Source organism: Sus scrofa, chromosome 2 (assembly GCF_000003025.6).
Source record: "Sus scrofa isolate TJ Tabasco breed Duroc chromosome 2, Sscrofa11.1, whole genome shotgun sequence".
Classification (NCBI taxonomy): domain Eukaryota; kingdom Metazoa; phylum Chordata; class Mammalia; order Artiodactyla; family Suidae; genus Sus; species Sus scrofa.
Window position 1 is genome coordinate 72,242,569 of NC_010444.4, and position 21,547 is coordinate 72,264,115.

The window sequence follows — 21,547 nt, forward strand, 5'->3', positions numbered from 1 at the left end:
GCTAAAAGGCAGGGGTTTGGGTCCCTCCCCATCAATGCAGAAAAAAAAAAAAAAATCTCCACTAGAGTCATCCAGGAAAAGTATGGTCCTCAATTTTGTAACTGATAAAATCTCATTAAAGCCCCCTTTGACGTGTTAAATCTATTCTCAGCTGGGAAGTTTATTTTAAACCTTCAAAAAAGAAAAAGAATAACAAGCAAGCTAAAACTCCATAGTGATAATACTTTTGGGTTAATTTTAGAAGGTTTTGTAATCTTTGGAATAATTTGGAAATCTGTTGTTTAAAAGGTTGAAACAATTAGACACATTAGAAAAGCGAAATGGCTTAAAGACTTAAATATAAGACAAGACACCAACTCTTAGAAGAGAACATAGGCAAAACATTCTCTGACATCAACCTCATGAATATTTTCTCAGGTCAGTCTCCCAAAGCAACAGAAATAAGAGCAAAAATAAACCAATGGGACCTCATCAAACTGACGAGCTTTTGCACAGCAAAGGAAACCAAAAAGAAAAACAAAAAGACAACTTTCAGAATGGGAGAAAATAGTTTCAAACAATGCAACGGACAAGGGCTTAATCTCTAGGATATACAAGCAACTTATACAACTCAACAGCAAAAAAGCCAAGAACCCAACAGAAAAATGGGCAAAAGACCTGAATAGACATTTCTCCAAGGAAGATGTACAGATGGCCAACAAGCACATGAAAACATGCTCAACATCCCTGATTATTAGAGAAATGCAAATCAAAACTACCATAAGATACCACCTCACACCCGTCAGAATGGCCATCATTAATAAGTCCACAAATAACAAGTGCTGCAGGGGGTGTGGAGGAAAGGGCACCTTCCTGCACTGTTGGTGGGAATGTAAGCTGGTACAACCACTGTGGAGAAAAGTATGGAGGTACCTTAGAAAACTATACATAGAACTACCATATCATCCAGCAATACCACTCTTGGGCATATATTCAGACAAAACTTTCCTTTAAAAGACACATGCACCCGCATGTTCACTGCAGCTCTATTCACAATAGCCAAGACATGGAAACAACCCAAATGTCCATCAAACAGTCGACTGGGTTAAGAAGATGTGGACTATATACACAATGGAATACTACTCAGCCATAAAAAGAACGACACAATGCCATTTGCAGCAACATGGATGGAACAAGAGACTCTCATCCTGAGTGAAATAAGTCAGAAAGAGAAAGACAAATACCATAGGATATCACTCATATCTGGCATCTAATATACAGCACAAACGAACCTTTCCACAGAAAAGAAAATCATGGACTTGGAGAATAGACTTGTGGTTGCCCAGGGGGAGGAAGAGGGACTGGGAGCTTGGGGTTAACGGATGCAAACTATTGCTTTTGGAATGGATAAACAATGAGATCCTTCTGTGTAGCACTGAGAACTATGTCTAGATACTTACAACGGAGCACGATAATGGGAGAAAAAATTATGTATACATGTATGTGTAACTGGGTCCCCATGCTGTACAGAGGAAAAAAAAGTGTGTTGGGGAAAATAACAATAAAAAAGAAAAAAGGAAACAAAAGAAAAGCAAACCAATTAAAAACACAGCATGTTATTGACAAAAGCAATTAGACTTGTGATTTTAGTATGAACAATTTAAGAGAATATGCCTGTTTATATACTGTATTGTGCTTTTTTAACAATCTAAATTATTATATTCATACATACAGTGATTGAATCTATGAATCCCCTAAGGGCATAATGACTCAGCCTTTTAGGTTTATAAATCTTCCTTATTAAAGACTTGAAACTGGGGGAGAAAGGAGAACATTCGTAAACATGGTAGAAAATGTTGGAATTTAAATAAAGTTGTTGAGGGTTCATTTTTTATAGAAATTTAATCTGAAAACCCTATGAATGAATGTACACTTCATGAATAAATGTTATACTAATATGTTAATTTAAAATTAACCAGGGAGTTCCCCCTGTGGCTCAGCAGAAATGTATCTGACTAGTATCCATGGGGACTCAGGTTCGATCCCTGGCCTCACTCAGCAGGTTAAGGATCTGGCATTGTGGTGAGCTGTGGTGCAGGTCATAGACATGGGTCAGATTGGCATTGCTGTGGCTGTGGATTAGGCTGGGGGCTACAGCTCTGATTCGACTTCTAACCTGGGAACCTCCATATGCCGAGGTACAGCCCTAAAAGACAAAAATAAATTAAAATAAATAAATAAAATTAACCAATACAAATGAAAGTGTTATTCTCTATTTTTTTTTTTTTTTGGCTGTGCCCACAGTGTGCAGAACTTCCCAGGCCAGGGGTCATATCCATACCACAGCAGTGACCTAAGTTGCAGCAGTGACAATGCTGGATCCTGTCATTGCTAGGGTACCAGGGAACTCCAAAAGTGTTATTCTTATTTTCACACAAAAACTACCAATTTATAAATGAAATAACAGCATCTGTAAGTTTCTACTTAAGAGAAAGAGGCTTAAGAGAAACTAGGTCTTAAAATCTTCTATCCTAATGACCTAGTAATCCCATCACTAGGTAGTTACCCTAGAGAAATGAAAATTTGGGTTTACACACACACACACATATTTATAACAGCTCTATTTATAATCACCAAACCCTGAAGATGGGGGAATGAAGAGATCTTGGTCAACTGGAGAACAGACTTGTGGTTGCCAAGGGGGAGGCAGAGGGAGTGGGATGGACTGGGAATCTGGGGTTAATAGATGCAAACTACTGCCTTCGGAATGAATAAGCAATGAGATCCTGCTGAACAGCACTGGGAACTATATCTAGTCATTTATGATGGAGCATGATGGAGGATACTGTCAGAAAAAGAATGTATATATGTATGTGTGACTGGGTCAGTTTGCTGTAAAGTGGAAAACTGACAGAACACTGTAAAGCAGCTATAATGGAAAAAAAGAGATCTTGGTCACGTGGAGACAACTCAAATATCTGTCAAATATGAATGAATAAACAAACTGTGGTCCATCCATAAAGTGGAATACTACTCAGCCATAAAAAGGAGTGGAGCACTGACACACACTACCATGGGGAGGAACCTTGAAAACATGATGCTGGGTGAGAGATACCAGATTCAAGAGCCCACTTACTGTGTGATTCCCTTTACATAACACTGGAAAAGACAATACTATAATGACAGGGAACAGATCAGGGGTTCATAGGAACTAGTGGTGGGGAAAATATCTGACTAAAAAAAGGAAGCCAGGGGAGTTTGGGGGTTGGGGGTGGACTTCTTCTGCATTCTGATTCACCGATAATTACACAGATTTATTCCGGTAATAAAACTCACAAAAACATATAGAAAAGGTCAATTTTCCTGCACGCTAAAGTTTCAAACCTCATAACTGGAATAGATTACATGTTAACTCACAACCCATTCATTATAAAGAGGATTCTCTGCACCCAAAGTGTGCCCCCAAGATGCTGGAAACTTGAAACACGATTGCAGAGAGTTCATTGTTACCTTCAGAGAAACAGCGGTGGTTTTTTTACAGGCATCATCCAGAACGCTGAAGGTGGCATTCATTACTGCACAAAAGGAAACCTATATCCCAGAGGGAGGAACGAGGAATGTTTGTAAGCAGTGATCAAGCATGAAATGTACAAACTGGACCATCCAGCCCAACCTGTGGGGTAGACCTGAATTCCTGCATGGAATTCTCTGGGAAATAAAGTCTCTAGAAGTCTCTAGAAGTCTCTAGAATTCTCAGGGAAATAAAACCTCCTCCTTTGATCAAAACTGGAACCACATATATATGTATGACTGGGCCACTATGTGGTACAGCAGAAGTGGACACAGTGTTTTATCAACTATGATCCTATAAAAATAAAATTTTAAAAAATTCATATGTGTGACTGGGTCCCTTTGCTGTACAGCAGAAATTGAAAGAACACTGTAAATAAACTATAATAGAAAAATAAGGGAGTTCCCATCGTGGCTCAGCAGAAATTAATCTGACTAGTATATATGAGGACATAGGTACGATCCCTGGCATCATTCAGTGGGTTAAGGATCCGGCATTGCCGTGAGCTATGGTGTGGGTTGCAAACATGGCTTGGATCTGGCGTTTCTCTGCTTGTGACATAGGCTGGCAGCTACAGCTCCAATTCGAGCCCTAGCCTGGGAATCTCCACAATGCTGTGGGTGCAGCCCTAAAAAGCAAAACAAATAAATAAATAAATAAAAAATAAGGAGTTTCTGTCATGGCTCAGCAGAAATCCGTGAGGACCCAGGTCCAATCCCTGGTCTCACTCAGTAGGTTAAGGATCTGGCGTTGCCGTGACCTGTGGTGCAGGTTGAAGATGTGGCTCGGATCTTGCATTGCTGTGGCTATGGCACAGGCCAGCAGCTACAGCTCTGATTCGACCCCTAGGTGGGAACCTCCATATGCCACAGGTGCAGCCCTGAAAAAACAAAAAGAAAAAAGAAAAGTCTATCCAAAAAAAAAAAAAAAGAACTGGAACCACAGCACCTTTCTCTTCCAGGATTAAGGAAACACGCCAAGGGTGGCAGGGGAGGGGGGAATTGGGTTTTGGGGACTAGCAGATGCAAACTATTAGATGTAGGATGGATAAACACAAGGTCCTGCCGTAGCTCATGTCCCCATTTTATGTAATATCCTGTGTTAAACCATAGGGGAAAGGAAATCTGGAAAAGAAATGTATATGTACATACTATAAATGAGTCACTTTGCTGTACACCAGAAATGAACATAACATTGTAAATCAATTACACTTCAAGCCAATAAATTTAAAAAAAAAAAGAAACAGGAGTTCCCACTGTGGCTCATTGGTTAACGAATCCAACTGGGAACCATGAGGTTACAGGTTTGATCCCTGGCCTCACTCACTGGGCTAAGGATCCAGCATTGCTGTGAGCTGTGGTGTAGGTTGCAGATGCGGCTCGGATCTGGCATTGCTGTGGCTCTGGTGTAGGCCGGCAGCTGTAGCTCTGATTAGACCTCTATCCTGGGAACCTCCATATGCCACGGGTGTGACCCTAAGAAGACAAAAAAAAAATTTTAAAGAAACAAACAGCAAAACTATTAACCAGCATAAAAAGATGGGAAATATGTGAAAAGACCAGTGGTCCAAGTGGAATGTTATTCAGCCATGAAAAGGACTAAAGCTCTGATACTCGCTACAATGTAGATAGAGCTTGAAAAGTGTGACGCTCAGTGAGAAAAGCCAGACACCAAAGACTGCTTCGTGGTTCCATTTACATGAACATAGTGTGTGGTTCCATTTATATGAACTATCCAGGACAGGCAAAACCATAGAGATAAAAAGTAGATGACTATTTACCGGGGCTGATGGTAGGAGGGAAGAAGAACTGTTAATGGAACAGGGTTCCTTATAGGGGTAATGAAAATGTTTTGAAGGTAGAGGAAGTGGTTGCCTACCATCATGAGGGTACTCAGTGCCACTGAATTATCCACTTTAAAATGATGAATTCGATGTGTATTTCACCACAAGCAAAAAACAAAAACAAAAAACAAAAAAACTGTGGTCCAAAGTGCATGGGAATTTCCAAGCTAACTGACAAGCTCATATTTAATATCATGACATTAATTCCTGAAGATGCTTCTGGAGTCCTTGATCACTAGAATGACTTCATTAGAGAATCAAGACATGACCTTCCTCTTTGCCTGGTCTGGAGGCTGTGTATCACCCATCCCATGTCACACAGATGCCACACACACACCTTTGCTAATAGGGAGACTGCAATATTCTTACTTCTTTTAATAAATGAACCCCCAAGTTTTAGATGGGCACACTGTCCTTCCTTTCCAGCTTTCTCTGAAGCTCAGGGTAAGCCAAAGTGATGCTTGGTCATATTCTTAAAAGGGAAGGACTGTGCCTTTCACTTCCTTTTCTTTCCCCACCCACCAGCTGGAATTCAGCCTTGTCCACAACAAGGCGGTCTTGTGTTGAGGGTGGCAAAGTGTTATAGAGCCATCTTCAGCTCTCAGTGGCTTGCACACAGATGGTTACATAGACATAAACTTAGATCTGGCATAAGGCATGGTTTTGGTTTGGTTTGGTTTGATTCTGGTCTTTGTTAAAGCTGCAAAACAACATCCTTCCTAAATGCCTTCTGGGAAAATGTCAAGAACGAGGAACCTTCAAAAATATTTACGTATTTAGGCTTCACTGCTGCTCCATCTTGGCATAGCTGGACCCACTCATTGTTGGGCATCACGTCTTCTTTACATTTGAAGGGAACCCCTAAGAAGAAAATAGAAGCAACCAAATCAAACTTAACCACAGCAAAAATATGATGAAAAGGCAAGGTTGATTTCAATACCCTCTGCTTAAAATTCATCCACTGTCATATTATACAACGGTGGGGGAGTTCCCATTGTGGCTCAGCGGGTTAAGAAACTGACATAGGAGTTCCCGTCATGGAGCAGTGGAAACGAATCTGACTAGGAACCATGAGGTTGTGGGTTCAGTCCCTGGTCTTGCTCGGTAGGTTAAGGATCTGGTCTTGCCATGAGCTGTGGTGTAGGTAGAAGACTCGGCTTGGGTCCTGAGTTGCTGTGGCTGTGGTGTAGGCTGGCAGCTGTAGCTCTGATTAGACTCCTAGCCTGGGAGCCTCCATATGCCAGGGGTGCAGCCATAAAAAGCAAAAAAATAAAAAGAGAGAAAGAAAGAAACTGACATACTGTCCGTGAGGATGCAGGTTGGATGCCTGGCCTCGCTCAGTGGGTTAAGGATTTGACATTGCTGCAAGCTGCCTGTGGGCTGCAGCTTCAGCTCTGATTCGACCCCTGGCCCAGGAACTTCCATATGCCGCAGATGTGGCCATAAAAAGATAAAAATACAGCTACAGAGTTAAGCTGTCCACTGCTTGGTGCAAAACCAGGGTGACAGTTACGAAAGTAGTTCAGGGTAGGGGAGGTGGCAAGTGTTAGTGCACATTGCATTGAAAAGGCACCTACCAAGGCACTCTTCAATATCTGAATGGTAGAGAATGGGCATGAAGCAGAATGGGCAAGCCAACAAGGCATGATTTTCTTTCCAAAGCATAGAGCCATCATTGAAACATGGCGGCCCAACCAGGGACTACATTTCCCAGAACCCTCTGCATCTGGGTGGGACCATGTGACTGGCTTTTGTTTACGGGATGTGAAGAGGAATGACATATGTCATTTCTGGGCTAAGGTGGTCAAGAAGAGGGTGTGCCTTCTCTCTCTATCCCCACCACTGGCTGGAATCAGTAATTCCAACGTCCAAAGAGAGAGAAGAGCCAAAAGATACAAGGAGATTGGATTCCTGATTCACTGTGTGGAGGAAAGCTGCCCTTTAGCTAAGTATATCCATATTGGATTGTTATGAGAATAAGAAATGTCTATTATGTTTAGCTAGTGGTTCTGAACAGATTTTCCCCACAGTGGACACTTGGACAATGTCTGGAGACATTTTTGATGGTCGCTGGGATCCAGTGGGTAAAGACCAAAGATGCTGCCAAATATCCTATAACGCACAAGACAGCGCCCTACCACAGGAAAGAGCTATCCATCCCTATAACTCAATACGCCAAAGCTGAGGAACCCTGGCATGACTAATACAGGGGCATGTTAGGTCACTGTGGCAACACAGTGACCTCTTCCTCTGGGAGTTTCTGAGCCAGCTGCTCTGAGGAAGCCCATGAGGAAAACTGAGGGGCCCAACTGAGCTCTGAGTCTGAGACTAGTGCTAACTACCAACCATATCAATGAGGATATTTTGGAGTTGTCAAACATCCTAGTACCCAAGAAAAATCATACAGTCAACCCACAGAATCGTGGGCAAGAACATGTGAATGTTGCCATAAGCCACTACATTTCAGGGTAGTTTGACATCCCCTGAGAAGTCTCCAAAAAGGCTGGTAGAGTTACCTGTACATTTGAAAGCCTCAGGTTTCTCAGGACTCCAAACACCAGGTGAAAAGAACCCAGGCAGGCAGGAGCAACTGTATTTTCCTGGGAGGTTGGTACAGACAGAACTAGGACCACAAAGAGTTGAGTTGCTGGAACACTCATCCACATCTAAGCAGAAAATCAAAACGATGAAGGATGCTGAGGCTACAGCAGAGCAATTCACAGTCCCACCACTGACTGGAGCCAACAGTTTTCCAAGTTACAAGGGGATCTTAAACACATTTGTATCCCTCTGAAAAGGAAGGACTTGGAGGCATGTTTCCACCCCAAGCAAATCTTCTGATGAGGCTACCCATCCCTCAGGATAAAATCCACATTCCTCCTTAGAACATGCAAGTCTGGTCCCTGTCAAGCTCCTCCTTCTCATCTAATCAGTTCCTAATTCATGCTCTGGACTCATCCATCACCTGGAGGTTCACAATGGCTCATTCTCTGTCATCTGTGTTTGCTCTGCCTCTAACTCATTACTCCCCTCTTTCACGGAGGAATGAACTTCAATTCCTCTCCAAAGAATTGCTACATCAGAGAGGAGGGGTAGAGAGCCTGGACAGCATCAGTTCAAAGCCTGGCTCTGCCCCTTAGAATCTGTGTGTTGCTGGGGGCTATGGAGTGAATTGTCACCCCAAATTCCTACACTGAAGTCCTAACCCTCAGTGAGGTAGTATTAAAATCAGAAAGATGATTAGGTTTAGATGAGGTCATGAGGGTGGGGCCCTTGTGATGGGATTAGTGCCCTTTTAAGAAGAAGGAGAAACATAACAGCATCTCCCTCACTCCCTCTCTCTCTGTCTACCATGTGAGGACACAGCAACAGGGTCACTATCTGCACTCCAGGAAGAGAGCTCTTTCTAGAAACAGACCATGCTGACACCTTGATCTTGGATTTCCAGCCTCCAGAACTGTGAGACAATAAAGCTCATTTATTTCAACCCACCAGGTTATGATACTTTGTTATGGCAGCCTGAGCTGATCAACTCCTTTCTGTGTGTCTCATCTGTGATTAACATGGGAGTAATAACAGAACCTACCCCACAGGGTTGTCCAGAGGGTTAAATAAGATGCCAAAGCACTGGAGTTCCCATGGTGGCTCAGCGGGTTAAGACATGGTCTAGTATCCATGAGGATACAGATTCAATACCTGGCCTCCCTGAGTGGGTTAAAGGATCCAGTGCAGCTGCAAGCTGCAGCATGGTCGAAGATGCGGCTCAGATCTGGCATGCTGTGGCTATGGCACTGTTTCTGATTAGACCCATAGCCTGGGACCCTCTGTATGCCACAGGTGTGTGGCTCTATAAAAAGACCAAAAAAAAAAGATACCTTTTTATATATCTTCATATATATGTTATATATCTTTACAAAATATCTTTAACCACTCAGATCAAAGCAGGAACAGAGGAAGGACTATGAGAGTACTTGTGAATGGAAGCAAAAATTTAACAGCAAACAGGTTGAACTGTCTTCGTGGCAGGCATTGAGGAAGACCCTTTACAGGCATCCACTCAACAAATGCTCACAGCAGCCCTAGGAGGTACAAACTGCTGACTTCCATTTTTCAGAGAAGGAAAGGTTTCACACTTGTGCCAGGTCACATAGCTTAAGAAAGGACAGCCAGGATTTAAATCCAGGTTCCGCCTGGCTCTGGAATTTTTAGAGGACAGTTTCCCAGAATATCTGAGGTCTCAGACTGAGAATTCAGTGATTAAATTGATTATCAGTCATGTATAAATCCGCCCTTAGTTGCCAGAGGTTGCAGCCTAATTCAGAGGCAGAGCAAAGCATGGTGGCTAGGGTATTAAGTCACACTAGGCACACATCAATCCTGACTCTCCCATTTTCTATCAATTTGACTTTGGGAGAGGTGATTCCACCACAATGGAGGCTCAGTTTCATCATCTGTAAAATGGGCATAAAACACCACTGGTATCTCCAGGCTTTGGGCAGGACTGAATGAGCACAGCCATTGTACAGCTGAGGCCTTGGCTTGAATCCTGCCTCCAGGCCTTGTACCTGCCATTCTCAGCTCCTGGAAAATCCTTCCCCAGATACCCAAATATCTCACCATCTTTGGATCTTTTCTCAAATCGCAACTCCCACTGTATAACCTTTAATAAACATTCTATTAAGAGTAGAACACCAGAGTTCCCACTGTGGCACAACGGGATCAGCAAAATCTCTGCAGCTCCAGGATACAAATTTGCTCCCGCACAGTGCAGTGGGTTAAAGGATCAGCATTGCTGCAATTGCAGCATAGGTCGCCAATGCATCTTGGATCTGATCCCTGCTCCAGGAACTCCTTATGCTGTGCGGCAGCCAAAAAAGAAAAAAAAAGGCAAGACACCCCCCGAATCTTCCTTCCTGCCTTCTTTGATTTCACCTCCTTTAACTATCCCTGACACCCAACAGTTTTCTGCCTTGATTTTGTCCAATCTCTCTCTCTCCCCACAGTAGATAATCAATTCCAGGAGAACAAGTATTTGGGCCTGTATTTCTCACTGCTGCATCCTCCATCCCTAGAATCTGGGCGGGCATACAGTAGGTGCTCAACAAGTATTTTTGAATGAGTGCATGAATGAACGAAGAAATGAATGAATGATTATTGGCTTCAGCTTTGCAACTGAACTCAGCTGAGACTCACCCCAAGTCCTCCCCCAGAGAGTACTGTCTATGCAAAAAGATCGGACCTGATTCCCAAGAGTCCCATGGAGCTACCTCTACACGTCTCTCCGGGGCCCTGGATGCCCATCTTGCCCGTGCTGGATTCAAATCCGGACTTGCAGACACAAGAGTAGCTCCCCACACTGTTGCGGCAAGATGCGTGCTCTGGGCAAGCTCTGGGATTGGCACATTCGTCCACATCTGGTCAGTGGGAATGAAAATCCGGGTCAAGGCAGAGGAAGCAGTGAGGATAGGAGGCTGCATAGGATCAAGGAGGACTCTCATGGCTTCCTTCAAATAACTTATAGGAAAAAGTTCTCAAGGTTGGGTCTGAATTCCCTAGAGCTCAGAGGATCTCCATCTCAGCACCATCAACACTTGGGAACAGATCCTTCTTGGTTGTACGGAGGTTGCTCTATGCATTGTAGGATATTTGGAAGGACGCGCTGGTCTCTGCTCACACAAGTAAGAGTAACGCAAACAAACCCTACACCACCATCAATGGGCGAAAACCAAAAATGTCTAAGGATGTTGATAACATCCCCCTAAGGGCAAAGAGGGTAAATCACCCTAGAAACAGAATCACGCCATTACTCTCCAGCACTGCTTGCAGCACTGTTTAGCACGTAGTAGACCCTCAGAAGCAGCTCAAGTCCAAGAGATACCACATCATAGCTGTCTGTCCTCCGGCAAGACGCAACCTTATAATGCCTAAAAGGAGGCTCCTGGTCCCCAGGATCCTCAATCAAAGGGGTTCTGAATTCATGGCACAGGTACCCAGAGATCGGGTCCTCTATACCTTCACAGATGGAGTTGGTAGAGGTGAATCCAACGTGGCAGCTGCAGCTGTAGCTTCCCAAGGAGTTGGTACACTGGGAATGCTCCGGGCAGACCCCGCTCTGGAGGCATTCATTAATGTCTGAAGAGCAGTGGAAGAGAGGGGCCAGGCCAAAGGGTGAGTGTCTGAGCGCACGCGCGTGCACGCACACGCACACGCACACGCACGCGCACGCACACGCACACGCACACACACACACACACACACACACACACACGGAAGCAGCTCCGCAGCAGCTGCCCACCAAAGACCCGCCACGCCTGACAGCCTGACAGCATTACCTACACACGCGAAACGACCTCCCTTTGCCGGGATCCAGTCATCTCCGGTGGGAGACGAGAAACCAGGCAAACAGCTGCACTTGTAGCTCCCTGGCAGGTTTCTGCAGACGGAGTGAGGCCCACAGGCTGGGGGGCTTTGAGAACATTCATCTATATCTGGACCGGAAAAAAAGAAGCACACTGGCCAATGGGCTTTGCCTTGGACCACACGTTGTTTCTTCCGGTGGAAAACTGGAAGCGGTTGATGGAAAGAGCCTGTCCCAGGAAGATACCCTGTCTCTCCTCCACATGCCCTTCATTCAACAGACATCGGCTCCATCAAGGAGTCGGTCTGTAGTTCCTCCCCTTGGATCTGAGTCCGGTGGTGGGGACACTGAGCTCGTAAGTACCATGCTAAGTCGTCCAAATAGCATACACTTCCACCTTGTTCTCTTGAGAGTCTCATGTTTTGTTTGTTTGCTTGTTTGCTCGTTGCTTTTTAGGGCCGCCCCCGTGACATATGTATGTTCCCAGGCTAAGGGTCACATCGGATCTATAGCCGCTGGCCTATACCATAGCCAGAGCAACACCAGATCTTTAACCCACTGAACAAGGCCAGGGAACAAACCTGAGTCATCATGGATGCTAAGATCCGTTTCCATTAAGCCGTGATGGGAACTCCGAGATGCTCGTGTTCGACTCAGCCCCCATACTGTGAAGAAGCTCAACCAGCCAAGAAAACCCAGCTCATGTGGAGAACGAAGAACTGCCGCCCACAGCTCTGGCTGAGCACCAGCCAACTGCCAGCAGCAGTTTGCCAGGTGTGTGAGTGAGCCCCCTTCAAAGTGGATTCTCTAGCCCCAGTGAGTCAACTCAGTTCACATTGTGGGGAACAGAGTCAAACCATCCTCACCCAATTCAGCCCAAATAGTAGATTTGCTCAAGAGCAAAATAAATGATGGTTGGTGCCTTAATGCACCATGTTTGCTGTCACTCAGCAATAGATAATCGGAACACTTTGCAAACCCACTTCTAAGGAAGGATTCACTCATTGCAGCACTCACGGAATTGTGCAGCCATTGTACCATGGGGTGGGCCTCCCCAAATCTCCTTCAGCCCTGCTCTGCCAAATCACCCTAAACAAAAACTTGCTACATTTGTCATGCAAATACAACTTCAAGGCAAGTGTTCTATAGCCCTCTCCCAGCAAACCATGTGGTCAACCCATAGAATCATGCGAAAGGAAAAATGATTTTGGGATAAGGCACTAAGTTTCAGGGCAGTTTGACATCCCTTGAGAAGTCTCCAAAATAGCTGGGGCCATTATCTGCACATTTGAAAGCCTCAGGTTTAGAAGACAGTGTGAAAAAGAGAATATCTATAGGTATGACTGGGTCACTATGCTTACAGCAGAAATTGACACAACAGTGTAAATCAACTTTAATAAATTTTTTTTCTCTTTTGTCTTTTTAGGGCCGCACCCACAGCACATGGAGGTTCCCAGGCTAGGGGTCTAATCGGAGCTGTTGCCGCCAGCCCATGCCAGAGCCACAGCAACATGGGATCCGAGCTGCGTGCTCGACCTATACCCACTGAGCGAGGCCAGGGATCGAACCCGCAACCTCATGGTTCCTAGCCAGACTAGTTTCCGCTGCTCCACGACGGGAACTCCCAACTTTAATAAAAATCTTTAAAAAATAAAGAAAGCCTCAGGTTACCCCGAAGCCCAAAAATCAGGTGGAGAGAACCCAGGCAGGCAGGAGCAATTGTATTTTCCCAAGAGGTTGGTACAGGCAGAACTGGCACCACAAGGAGTTGAGTTCCTGGAACATTCATCCCCATCTAAGCAGAAAACCAAAAAGGATGCTGAGGCTACCTACAGCAGAGCAATTCACAGCCCCACCTGGAACTAAAGCCAATGGTTTTCCCAAGCTACAAGGGGCTCACACATTTGCGTCACTATGGAAAGGAAACGCTTGGGGCGTGTTTCTCTCCCTTGCAATTTTCTGATGAGGCCACCCACCTCTCAGGATAAAATCCTCCAAGAGCAGGCAAGGCACTGAGAGTCTGTTCCCAGCTGAGCTCCTCTTTGGCTTCTAATCCCATCTTAATTCACCACCCAGACTCATCGGGCACCTTTAGTGGCTCATTCTCTGCCATCTGTGTTTGCTCAGCCTCTAATTCATTACTCCCCTCTTTCACGGAGGAATGAATCTCAGTTCCCCTCCAAAGAATCACTACATCAGAGAGGAGGGGTAGAGAGAGCCTGGACAGCATCAGTTCAAAGCCTGGCTCTGCCCCTTAGAATCTGTGTGTTGCTGGGGGCTATGGAGTGAATTGTCACCCCAAATTCCTACACTGAAATCCTAACCCTCAGTGAGGTAGTATTAAAATCGGAAAGATGATTAGGTTTAGATGAGGTCATGAGGGTGGGGCCCTTGTGATGGGATCAGTGCCCTTTTAAGAAGAGGGAGAATCATAAGAACTCTCTCTCTCTCTCCCCCCTTCCTCTCTCCCTCTCTCTCCTCTCTCTGCCCTGTGTGAACATAAAAGAAGCTCACTCCAGAAAGAGAGCTCTTTCCAGAAACTGACCATGCCAACACCCTGATCTTGGATTTCCAGCCTCCAGAACTGTGAGATAATAAAGTTCTGTTGTTTCCACCCACCAGCTTATGGTGCTTTATTGTGGCAGCCTGAGCTGACTAATACACTGGACAAGAGGATTCATCTCTGTGTGTCACATCTATGATTATTATGGGACTAATCATAGAACCCACCCCCACAGGGTTGTCCAGAGGGTTCGATAAGATGACAAAGAATCGGAGTTCCTGTTGTGGTGCAGTAGAAATGAATCCGACTAGGAACCATGAGGTTGCAGGTTCGACCCCTGGCCTCGCTCAGCGGGTTAAGGATCCGGCGTTGCCGTGAGCTGTGGTGTAGGTTGCAGGCGCGGCTTGGATCTGGTGTTGCTGTGGCTCTGGCATAGAGTGACAGCTGTAGCTCCGATTGGACCCCTAGCCTGGGAACCTCCATATGCTGTGGGTGCGGCCGTCAAAAGACAAAAGGACGAAAAAAAAAAAAAAGAAGAAGAAGAAGAAGAAGAAGAAGAAGACGGCGACAAAGTGTCTTTAACCACTCAGAAGAGAACCTGGGATAGAGTGAGGATCCCCAGCCCAGGACAGTGGGTTGAAGGATCAGCGATGCCACAGCAGCAGCATAGGTTGCAATTGCAGCTGGGATCTGATCCCCAGTCCAGGAACTCCTTAAGCCCTGGGGCACCCCCCTAAAAAAATTGAACCCCACCCCCAGCACTCCCTATCTACCTTCCTGCCTTCTTTGATTTCACCTCCTTTAACTATCCCTGACACCCAACAGTTTTCTGCCTTGATTTTGTCCAATCTCTCTCTCTCCCCACAGTAGATAATCAATTCCAGGAGAACAAGTATTTGGGCCTGTATTTCTCACTGCTGCATCCTCCATCCCTAGAATCTGGGCGGGCATACAGTAGGTGCTCAACAAGTATTTTTGAATGAGTGCATGAATGAACGAAGAAATGAATGAATGATTATTGGCTTCAGCTTTGCAACTGAACTCAGCTGAGACTCACCCCAAGTCCTCCCCCAGAGAGTACTGTCTATGCAAAAAGATCGGACCTGATTCCCAAGAGTCCCATGGAGCTACCTCTACACGTCTCTCCGGGGCCCTGGATGCCCATCTTGCCCGTGCTGGATTCAAATCCGGACTTGCAGACACAAGAGTAGCTCCCCACACTGTTGCGGCAAGATGCGTGCTCTGGGCAAGCTCTGGGATTGGCACATTCGTCCACATCTGGTCAGTGGGAATGAAAATCCGGGTCAAGGCAGAGGAAGCAGTGAGGATAGGAGGCTGCATAGGATCAAGGAGGACTCTCATGGCTTCCTTCAAATAACTTATAGGAAAAAGTTCTCAAGGTTGGGTCTGAATTCCCTAGAGCTCAGAGGATCTCCATCTCAGCACCATCAACACTTGGGAACAGATCCTTCTTGGTTGTACGGAGGTTGCTCTATGCATTGTAGGATATTTGGAAGGACGCGCTGGTCTCTGCTCACACAAGTAAGAGTAACGCAAACAAACCCTACACCACCATCAATGGGCGAAAACCAAAAATGTCTAAGGATGTTGATAACATCCCCCTAAGGGCAAAGAGGGTAAATCACCCTAGAAACAGAATCACGCCATTACTCTCCAGCACTGCTTGCAGCACTGTTTAGCACGTAGTAGACCCTCAGAAGCAGCTCAAGTCCAAGAGATACCACATCATAGCTGTCTGTCCTCCGGCAAGACGCAACCTTATAATGCCTAAAAGGAGGCTCCTGGTCCCCAGGATCCTCAATCAAAGGGGTTCTGAATTCATGGCACAGGTACCCAGAGATCGGGTCCTCTATACCTTCACAGATGGAGTTGGTAGAGGTGAATCCAACGTGGCAGCTGCAGCTGTAGCTTCCCAAGGAGTTGGTACACTGGGAATGCTCCGGGCAGACCCCGCTCTGGAGGCATTCATTAATGTCTGAAGAGCAGTGGAAGAGAGGGGCCAGGCCAAAGGGTGAGTGTCTGAGCGCACGCGCGTGCACGCACACGCACACGCACGCGCACGCACACGCACACGCACACACACACACACACACACACACGGAAGCAGCTCCGCAGCAGCTGCCCACCAAAGACCCGCCACGCCTGACAGCCTGACAGCATTACCTACACACGCGAAACGACCTCCCTTTGCCGGGATCCAGTCATCTCCGGTGGGAGACGAGAAACCAGGCAAACAGCTGCACTTGTAGCTCCCTGGCAGGTTTCTGCAGACGGAGTGAGGCCCACAGGCTGGGGGGCTTTGAGAACATTCATCTATATCTGGACCGGAAAAAAAGAAGCACACTGGCCAATGGGCTTTGCCTTGGACCACACGTTGTTTCTTCCGGTGGAAAACTGGAAGCGGTTGATGGAAAGAGCCTGTCCCAGGAAGATACCCTGTCTCTCCTCCACATGCCCTTCATTCAACAGACATCGGCTCCATCAAGGAGTCGGTCTGTAGTTCCTCCCCTTGGATCTGAGTCCGGTGGTGGGGACACTGAGCTCGTAAGTACCATGCTAAGTCGTCCAAATAGCATACACTTCCACCTTGTTCTCTTGAGAGTCTCATGTTTTGTTTGTTTGCTTGTTTGCTCGTTGCTTTTTAGGGCCGCCCCCGTGACATATGTATGTTCCCAGGCTAAGGGTCACATCGGATCTATAGCCGCTGGCCTATACCATAGCCAGAGCAACACCAGATCTTTAACCCACTGAACAAGGCCAGGGAACAAACCTGAGTCATCACGGATGCTAAGATCCGTTTCCATTAAGCCGTGATGGGAACTCCGAGATGCTCGTGTTCGACTCAGCCCCCATACTGTGAAGAAGCTCAACCAGCCAAGAAAACCCAGCTCATGTGGAGAACGAAGAACTGCCGCCCACAGCTCTGGCTGAGCACCAGCCAACTGCCAGCAGCAGTTTGCCAGGTGTGTGAGTGAGCCCCCTTCAAAGTGGATTCTCTAGCCCCAGTGAGTCAACTCAGTTCACATTGTGGGGAACAGAGTCAAACCATCCTCACCCAATTCAGCCCAAATAGTAGATTTGCTCAAGAGCAAAATAAATGATGGTTGGTGTCTTAATGCACCATGTTTGCTGTCACTCAGCAATAGATAATCGGAACACTTTGCAAACCCACTTCTAAGGAAGGATTCACTCATTGCAGCACTCACGGAATTGTGCAGCCATTGTACCATGGGGTGGGCCTCCCCAAATCTCCTTCAGCCCTGCTCTGCCAAATCACCCTAAACAAAAACTTGCTACATTTGTCATGCAAATACAACTTCAAGGCAAGTGTTCTATAGCCCTCTCCCAGCAAACCATGTGGTCAACCCATAGAATCATGCGAAAGGAAAAATGATTTTGGGATAAGGCACTAAGTTTCAGGGCAGTTTGACATCCCTTGAGAAGTCTCCAAAATAGCTGGGGCCATTATCTGCACATTTGAAAGCCTCAGGTTTAGAAGACAGTGTGAAAAAGAGAATATCTATAGGTATGACCGGGTCACTATGCTTACAGCAGAAATTGACACAACAGTGTAAATCAACTTTAATAAATTTTTTTTCTCTTTTGTCTTTTTAGGGCCGCACCCACAGCACATGGAGGTTCCCAGGCTAGGGGTCTAATCGGAGCTGTTGCCGCCAGCCCATGCCAGAGCCACAGCAACATGGGATCCGAGCTGCGTGCTCGACCTATACCCACTGAGCGAGGCCAGGGATCGAACCCGCAACCTCATGGTTCCTAGCCAGACTAGTTTCCGCTGCTCCACGACGGGAACTCCCAACTTTAATAAAAATCTTTAAAAAATAAAGAAAGCCTCAGGTTACCCCGAAGCCCAAAAATCAGGTGGAGAGAACCCAGGCAGGCAGGAGCAATTGTATTTTCCCAAGAGGTTGGTACAGGCAGAACTGGCACCACAAGGAGTTGAGTTCCTGGAACATTCATCCCCATCTAAGCAGAAAACCAAAAAGGATGCTGAGGCTACCTACAGCAGAGCAATTCACAGCCCCACCTGGAACTAAAGCCAATGGTTTTCCCAAGCTACAAGGGGCTCACACATTTGCGTCACTATGGAAAGGAAACGCTTGGGGCGTGTTTCTCTCCCTTGCAATTTTCTGATGAGGCCACCCACCTCTCAGGATAAAATCCTCCAAGAGCAGGCAAGGCACTGAGAGTCTGTTCCCAGCTGAGCTCCTCTTTGGCTTCTAATCCCATCTTAATTCACCACCCAGACTCATCGGGCACCTTTAGTGGCTCATTCTCTGCCATCTGTGTTTGCTCAGCCTCTAATTCATTACTCCCCTCTTTCACGGAGGAATGAATCTCAGTTCCCCTCCAAAGAATCACTACATCAGAGAGGAGGGGTAGAGAGAGCCTGGACAGCATCAGTTCAAAGCCTGGCTCTGCCCCTTAGAATCTGTGTGTTGCTGGGGGCTATGGAGTGAATTGTCACCCCAAATTCCTACACTGAAATCCTAACCCTCAGTGAGGTAGTATTAAAATCGGAAAGATGATTAGGTTTAGATGAGGTCATGAGGGTGGGGCCCTTGTGATGGGATCAGTGCCCTTTTAAGAAGAGGGAGAATCATAAGAACTCTCTCTCTCTCTCCCCCCTTCCTCTCTCCCTCTCTCTCCTCTCTCTGCCCTGTGTGAACATAAAAGAAGCTCACTCCAGAAAGAGAGCTCTTTCCAGAAACTGACCATGCCAACACCCTGATCTTGGATTTCCAGCCTCCAGAACTGTGAGATAATAAAGTTCTGTTGTTTCCACCCACCAGCTTATGGTGCTTTATTGTGGCAGCCTGAGCTGACTAATACACTGGACAAGAGGATTCATCTCTGTGTGTCACATCTATGATTATTATGGGACTAATCATAGAACCCACCCCGACAGGGTTGTCCAGAGGGTTCGATAAGATGACAAAGAATCGGAGTTCCTGTTGTGGTGCAGTAGAAATGAATCCGACTAGGAACCATGAGGTTGCAGGTTCGACCCCTGGCCTCGCTCAGCGGGTTAAGGATCCGGCGTTGCCGTGAGCTGTGGTGTAGGTTGCAGGCGCGGCTTGGATCTGGTGTTGCTGTGGCTCTGGCATAGAGTGACAGCTGTAGCTCCGATTGGACCCCTAGCCTGGGAACCTCCATATGCTGTGGGTGCGGCCGTCAAAAGACAAAAGGACGAAAAAAAAAAAAAAGAAGAAGAAGAAGAAGAAGAAGAAGAAGACGGCGACAAAGTGTCTTTAACCACTCAGAAGAGAACCTGGGATAGAGTGAGGATCCCCAGCCCAGGACAGTGGGTTGAAGGATCAGCGATGCCACAGCAGCAGCATAGGTTGCAATTGCAGCTGGGATCTGATCCCCGGTCCAGGAACTCCTTAAGCCCTGGGGCACCCCCCTAAAAAAATTGAACCCCACCCCCAGCACTCCCTATCTACCTTCCTGCCTTCTTTGATTTCACCTCCTTTAACTATCCCTGACACCCAACAGTTTTCTGCCTTGATTTTGTCCAATCTCTCTCTCTCCCCACAGTAGATAATCAATTCCAGGAGAACAAGTATTTGGGCCTGTATTTCTCACTGCTGCATCCTCCATCCCTAGAATCTGGGCGGGCATACAGTAGGTGCTCAACAAGTATTTTTGAATGAGTGCATGAATGAACGAAGAAATGAATGAATGATTATTGGCTTCAGCTTTGCAACTGAACTCAGCTGAGACTCACCCCAAGTCCTCCCCCAGAGAGTACTGTCTATGCAAAAAGATCGGACCTGATTCCCAAGAGTCCCATGGAGCTACCTCTACACGTCTCTCCGGGGCCCTGGATGCCCATCTTGCCCGTGCTGGATTCAAATCCGGACTTGCAGACACAAGAGTAGCTCCCCACACTGTTGCGGCAAGATGCGTGCTCTGGGCAAGCTCTGGGATTGGCACATTCGTCCACATCTGGTCAGTGGGAATGAAAATCCGGGTCAAGGCAGAGGAAGCAGTGAGGATAGGAGGCTGCATAGGATCAAGGAGGACTCTCATGGCTTCCTTCAAATAACTTATAGGAAAAAGTTCTCAAGGTTGGGTCTGAATTCCCTAGAGCTCAGAGGATCTCCATCTCAGCACCATCAACACTTGGGAACAGATCCTTCTTGGTTGTACGGAGGTTGCTCTATGCATTGTAGGATATTTGGAAGGACGCGCTGGTCTCTGCTCACACAAGTAAGAGTAACGCAAACAAACCCTACACCACCATCAATGGGCGAAAACCAAAAATGTCTAAGGATGTTGATAACATCCCCCTAAGGGCAAAGAGGGTAAATCACCCTAGAAACAGAATCACGCCATTACTCTCCAGCACTGCTTGCAGCACTGTTTAGCACGTAGTAGACCCTCAGAAGCAGCTCAAGTCCAAGAGATACCACATCATAGCTGTCTGTCCTCCGGCAAGACGCAACCTTATAATGCCTAAAAGGAGGCTCCTGGTCCCCAGGATCCTCAATCAAAGGGGTTCTGAATTCATGGCACAGGTACCCAGAGATCGGGTCCTCTATACCTTCACAGATGGAGTTGGTAGAGGTGAATCCAACGTGGCAGCTGCAGCTGTAGCTTCCCAAGGAGTTGGTACACTGGGAATGCTCCGGGCAGACCCCGCTCTGGAGGCATTCATTAATGTCTGAAGAGCAGTGGAAGAGAGGGGCCAGGCCAAAGGGTGAGTGTCTGAGCGCACGCGCGTGCACGCACACGCACACGCACGCGCACGCACACGCACACGCACACACACACACACACACACACACACACACACACGGAAGCAGCTCCGCAGCAGCTGCCCACCAAAGACCCGCCACGCCTGACAGCCTGACAGCATTACCTACACACGCGAAACGACCTCCCTTTGCCGGGATCCAGTCATCTCCGGTGGGAGACGAGAAACCAGGCAAACAGCTGCACTTGTAGCTCCCTGGCAGGTTTCTGCAGACGGAGTGAGGCCCACAGGCTGGGGGGCTTTGAGAACATTCATCTATATCTGGACCGGAAAAAAAGAAGCACACTGGCCAATGGGCTTTGCCTTGGACCACACGTTGTTTCTTCCGGTGGAAAACTGGAAGCGGTTGATGGAAAGAGCCTGTCCCAGGAAGATACCCTGTCTCTCCTCCACATGCCCTTCATTCAACAGACATCGGCTCCATCAAGGAGTCGGTCTGTAGTTCCTCCCCTTGGATCTGAGTCCGGTGGTGGGGACACTGAGCTCGTAAG

General features: G+C 46.7%; 1 protein-coding gene across 23 annotated transcripts in view; it reads right to left on the reverse strand.

Moving 5' to 3' along the window:
- ADGRE1 (adhesion G protein-coupled receptor E1) overlaps window positions 1-21,547 on the reverse strand; it is an 88,890-nt gene that overhangs the window by 25,533 nt on the left and 41,810 nt on the right. For 16 of the 23 annotated variants that reach the window (XM_021083974.1, XM_021083951.1, XM_021083952.1 and 13 more), the window contains 12 exons: window positions 21,162-21,317; window positions 20,844-20,963; window positions 20,099-20,245; window positions 16,439-16,594; window positions 16,131-16,250; window positions 15,386-15,532; window positions 11,726-11,881; window positions 11,406-11,525; window positions 10,661-10,807; window positions 7,910-8,059; window positions 6,166-6,254; window positions 3,490-3,570 (listed from right to left, as the gene is read on the reverse strand). In XM_021083974.1, the coding sequence (XP_020939633.1) occupies window positions 3,490-3,570; window positions 6,166-6,254; window positions 7,910-8,059; window positions 10,661-10,807; window positions 11,406-11,525; window positions 11,726-11,881; window positions 15,386-15,532; window positions 16,131-16,250; window positions 16,439-16,594; window positions 20,099-20,245; window positions 20,844-20,963; window positions 21,162-21,317 (1,589 nt within the window). The remainder of the gene's footprint in view (window positions 1-3,489; window positions 3,571-6,165; window positions 6,255-7,909; window positions 8,060-10,660; window positions 10,808-11,405; window positions 11,526-11,725; window positions 11,882-15,385; window positions 15,533-16,130; window positions 16,251-16,438; window positions 16,595-20,098; window positions 20,246-20,843; window positions 20,964-21,161; window positions 21,318-21,547) is intronic. The other 7 variants (XM_021083963.1, XM_021083953.1, XM_021083968.1 and 4 more) reach the window with 7 other exon arrangements.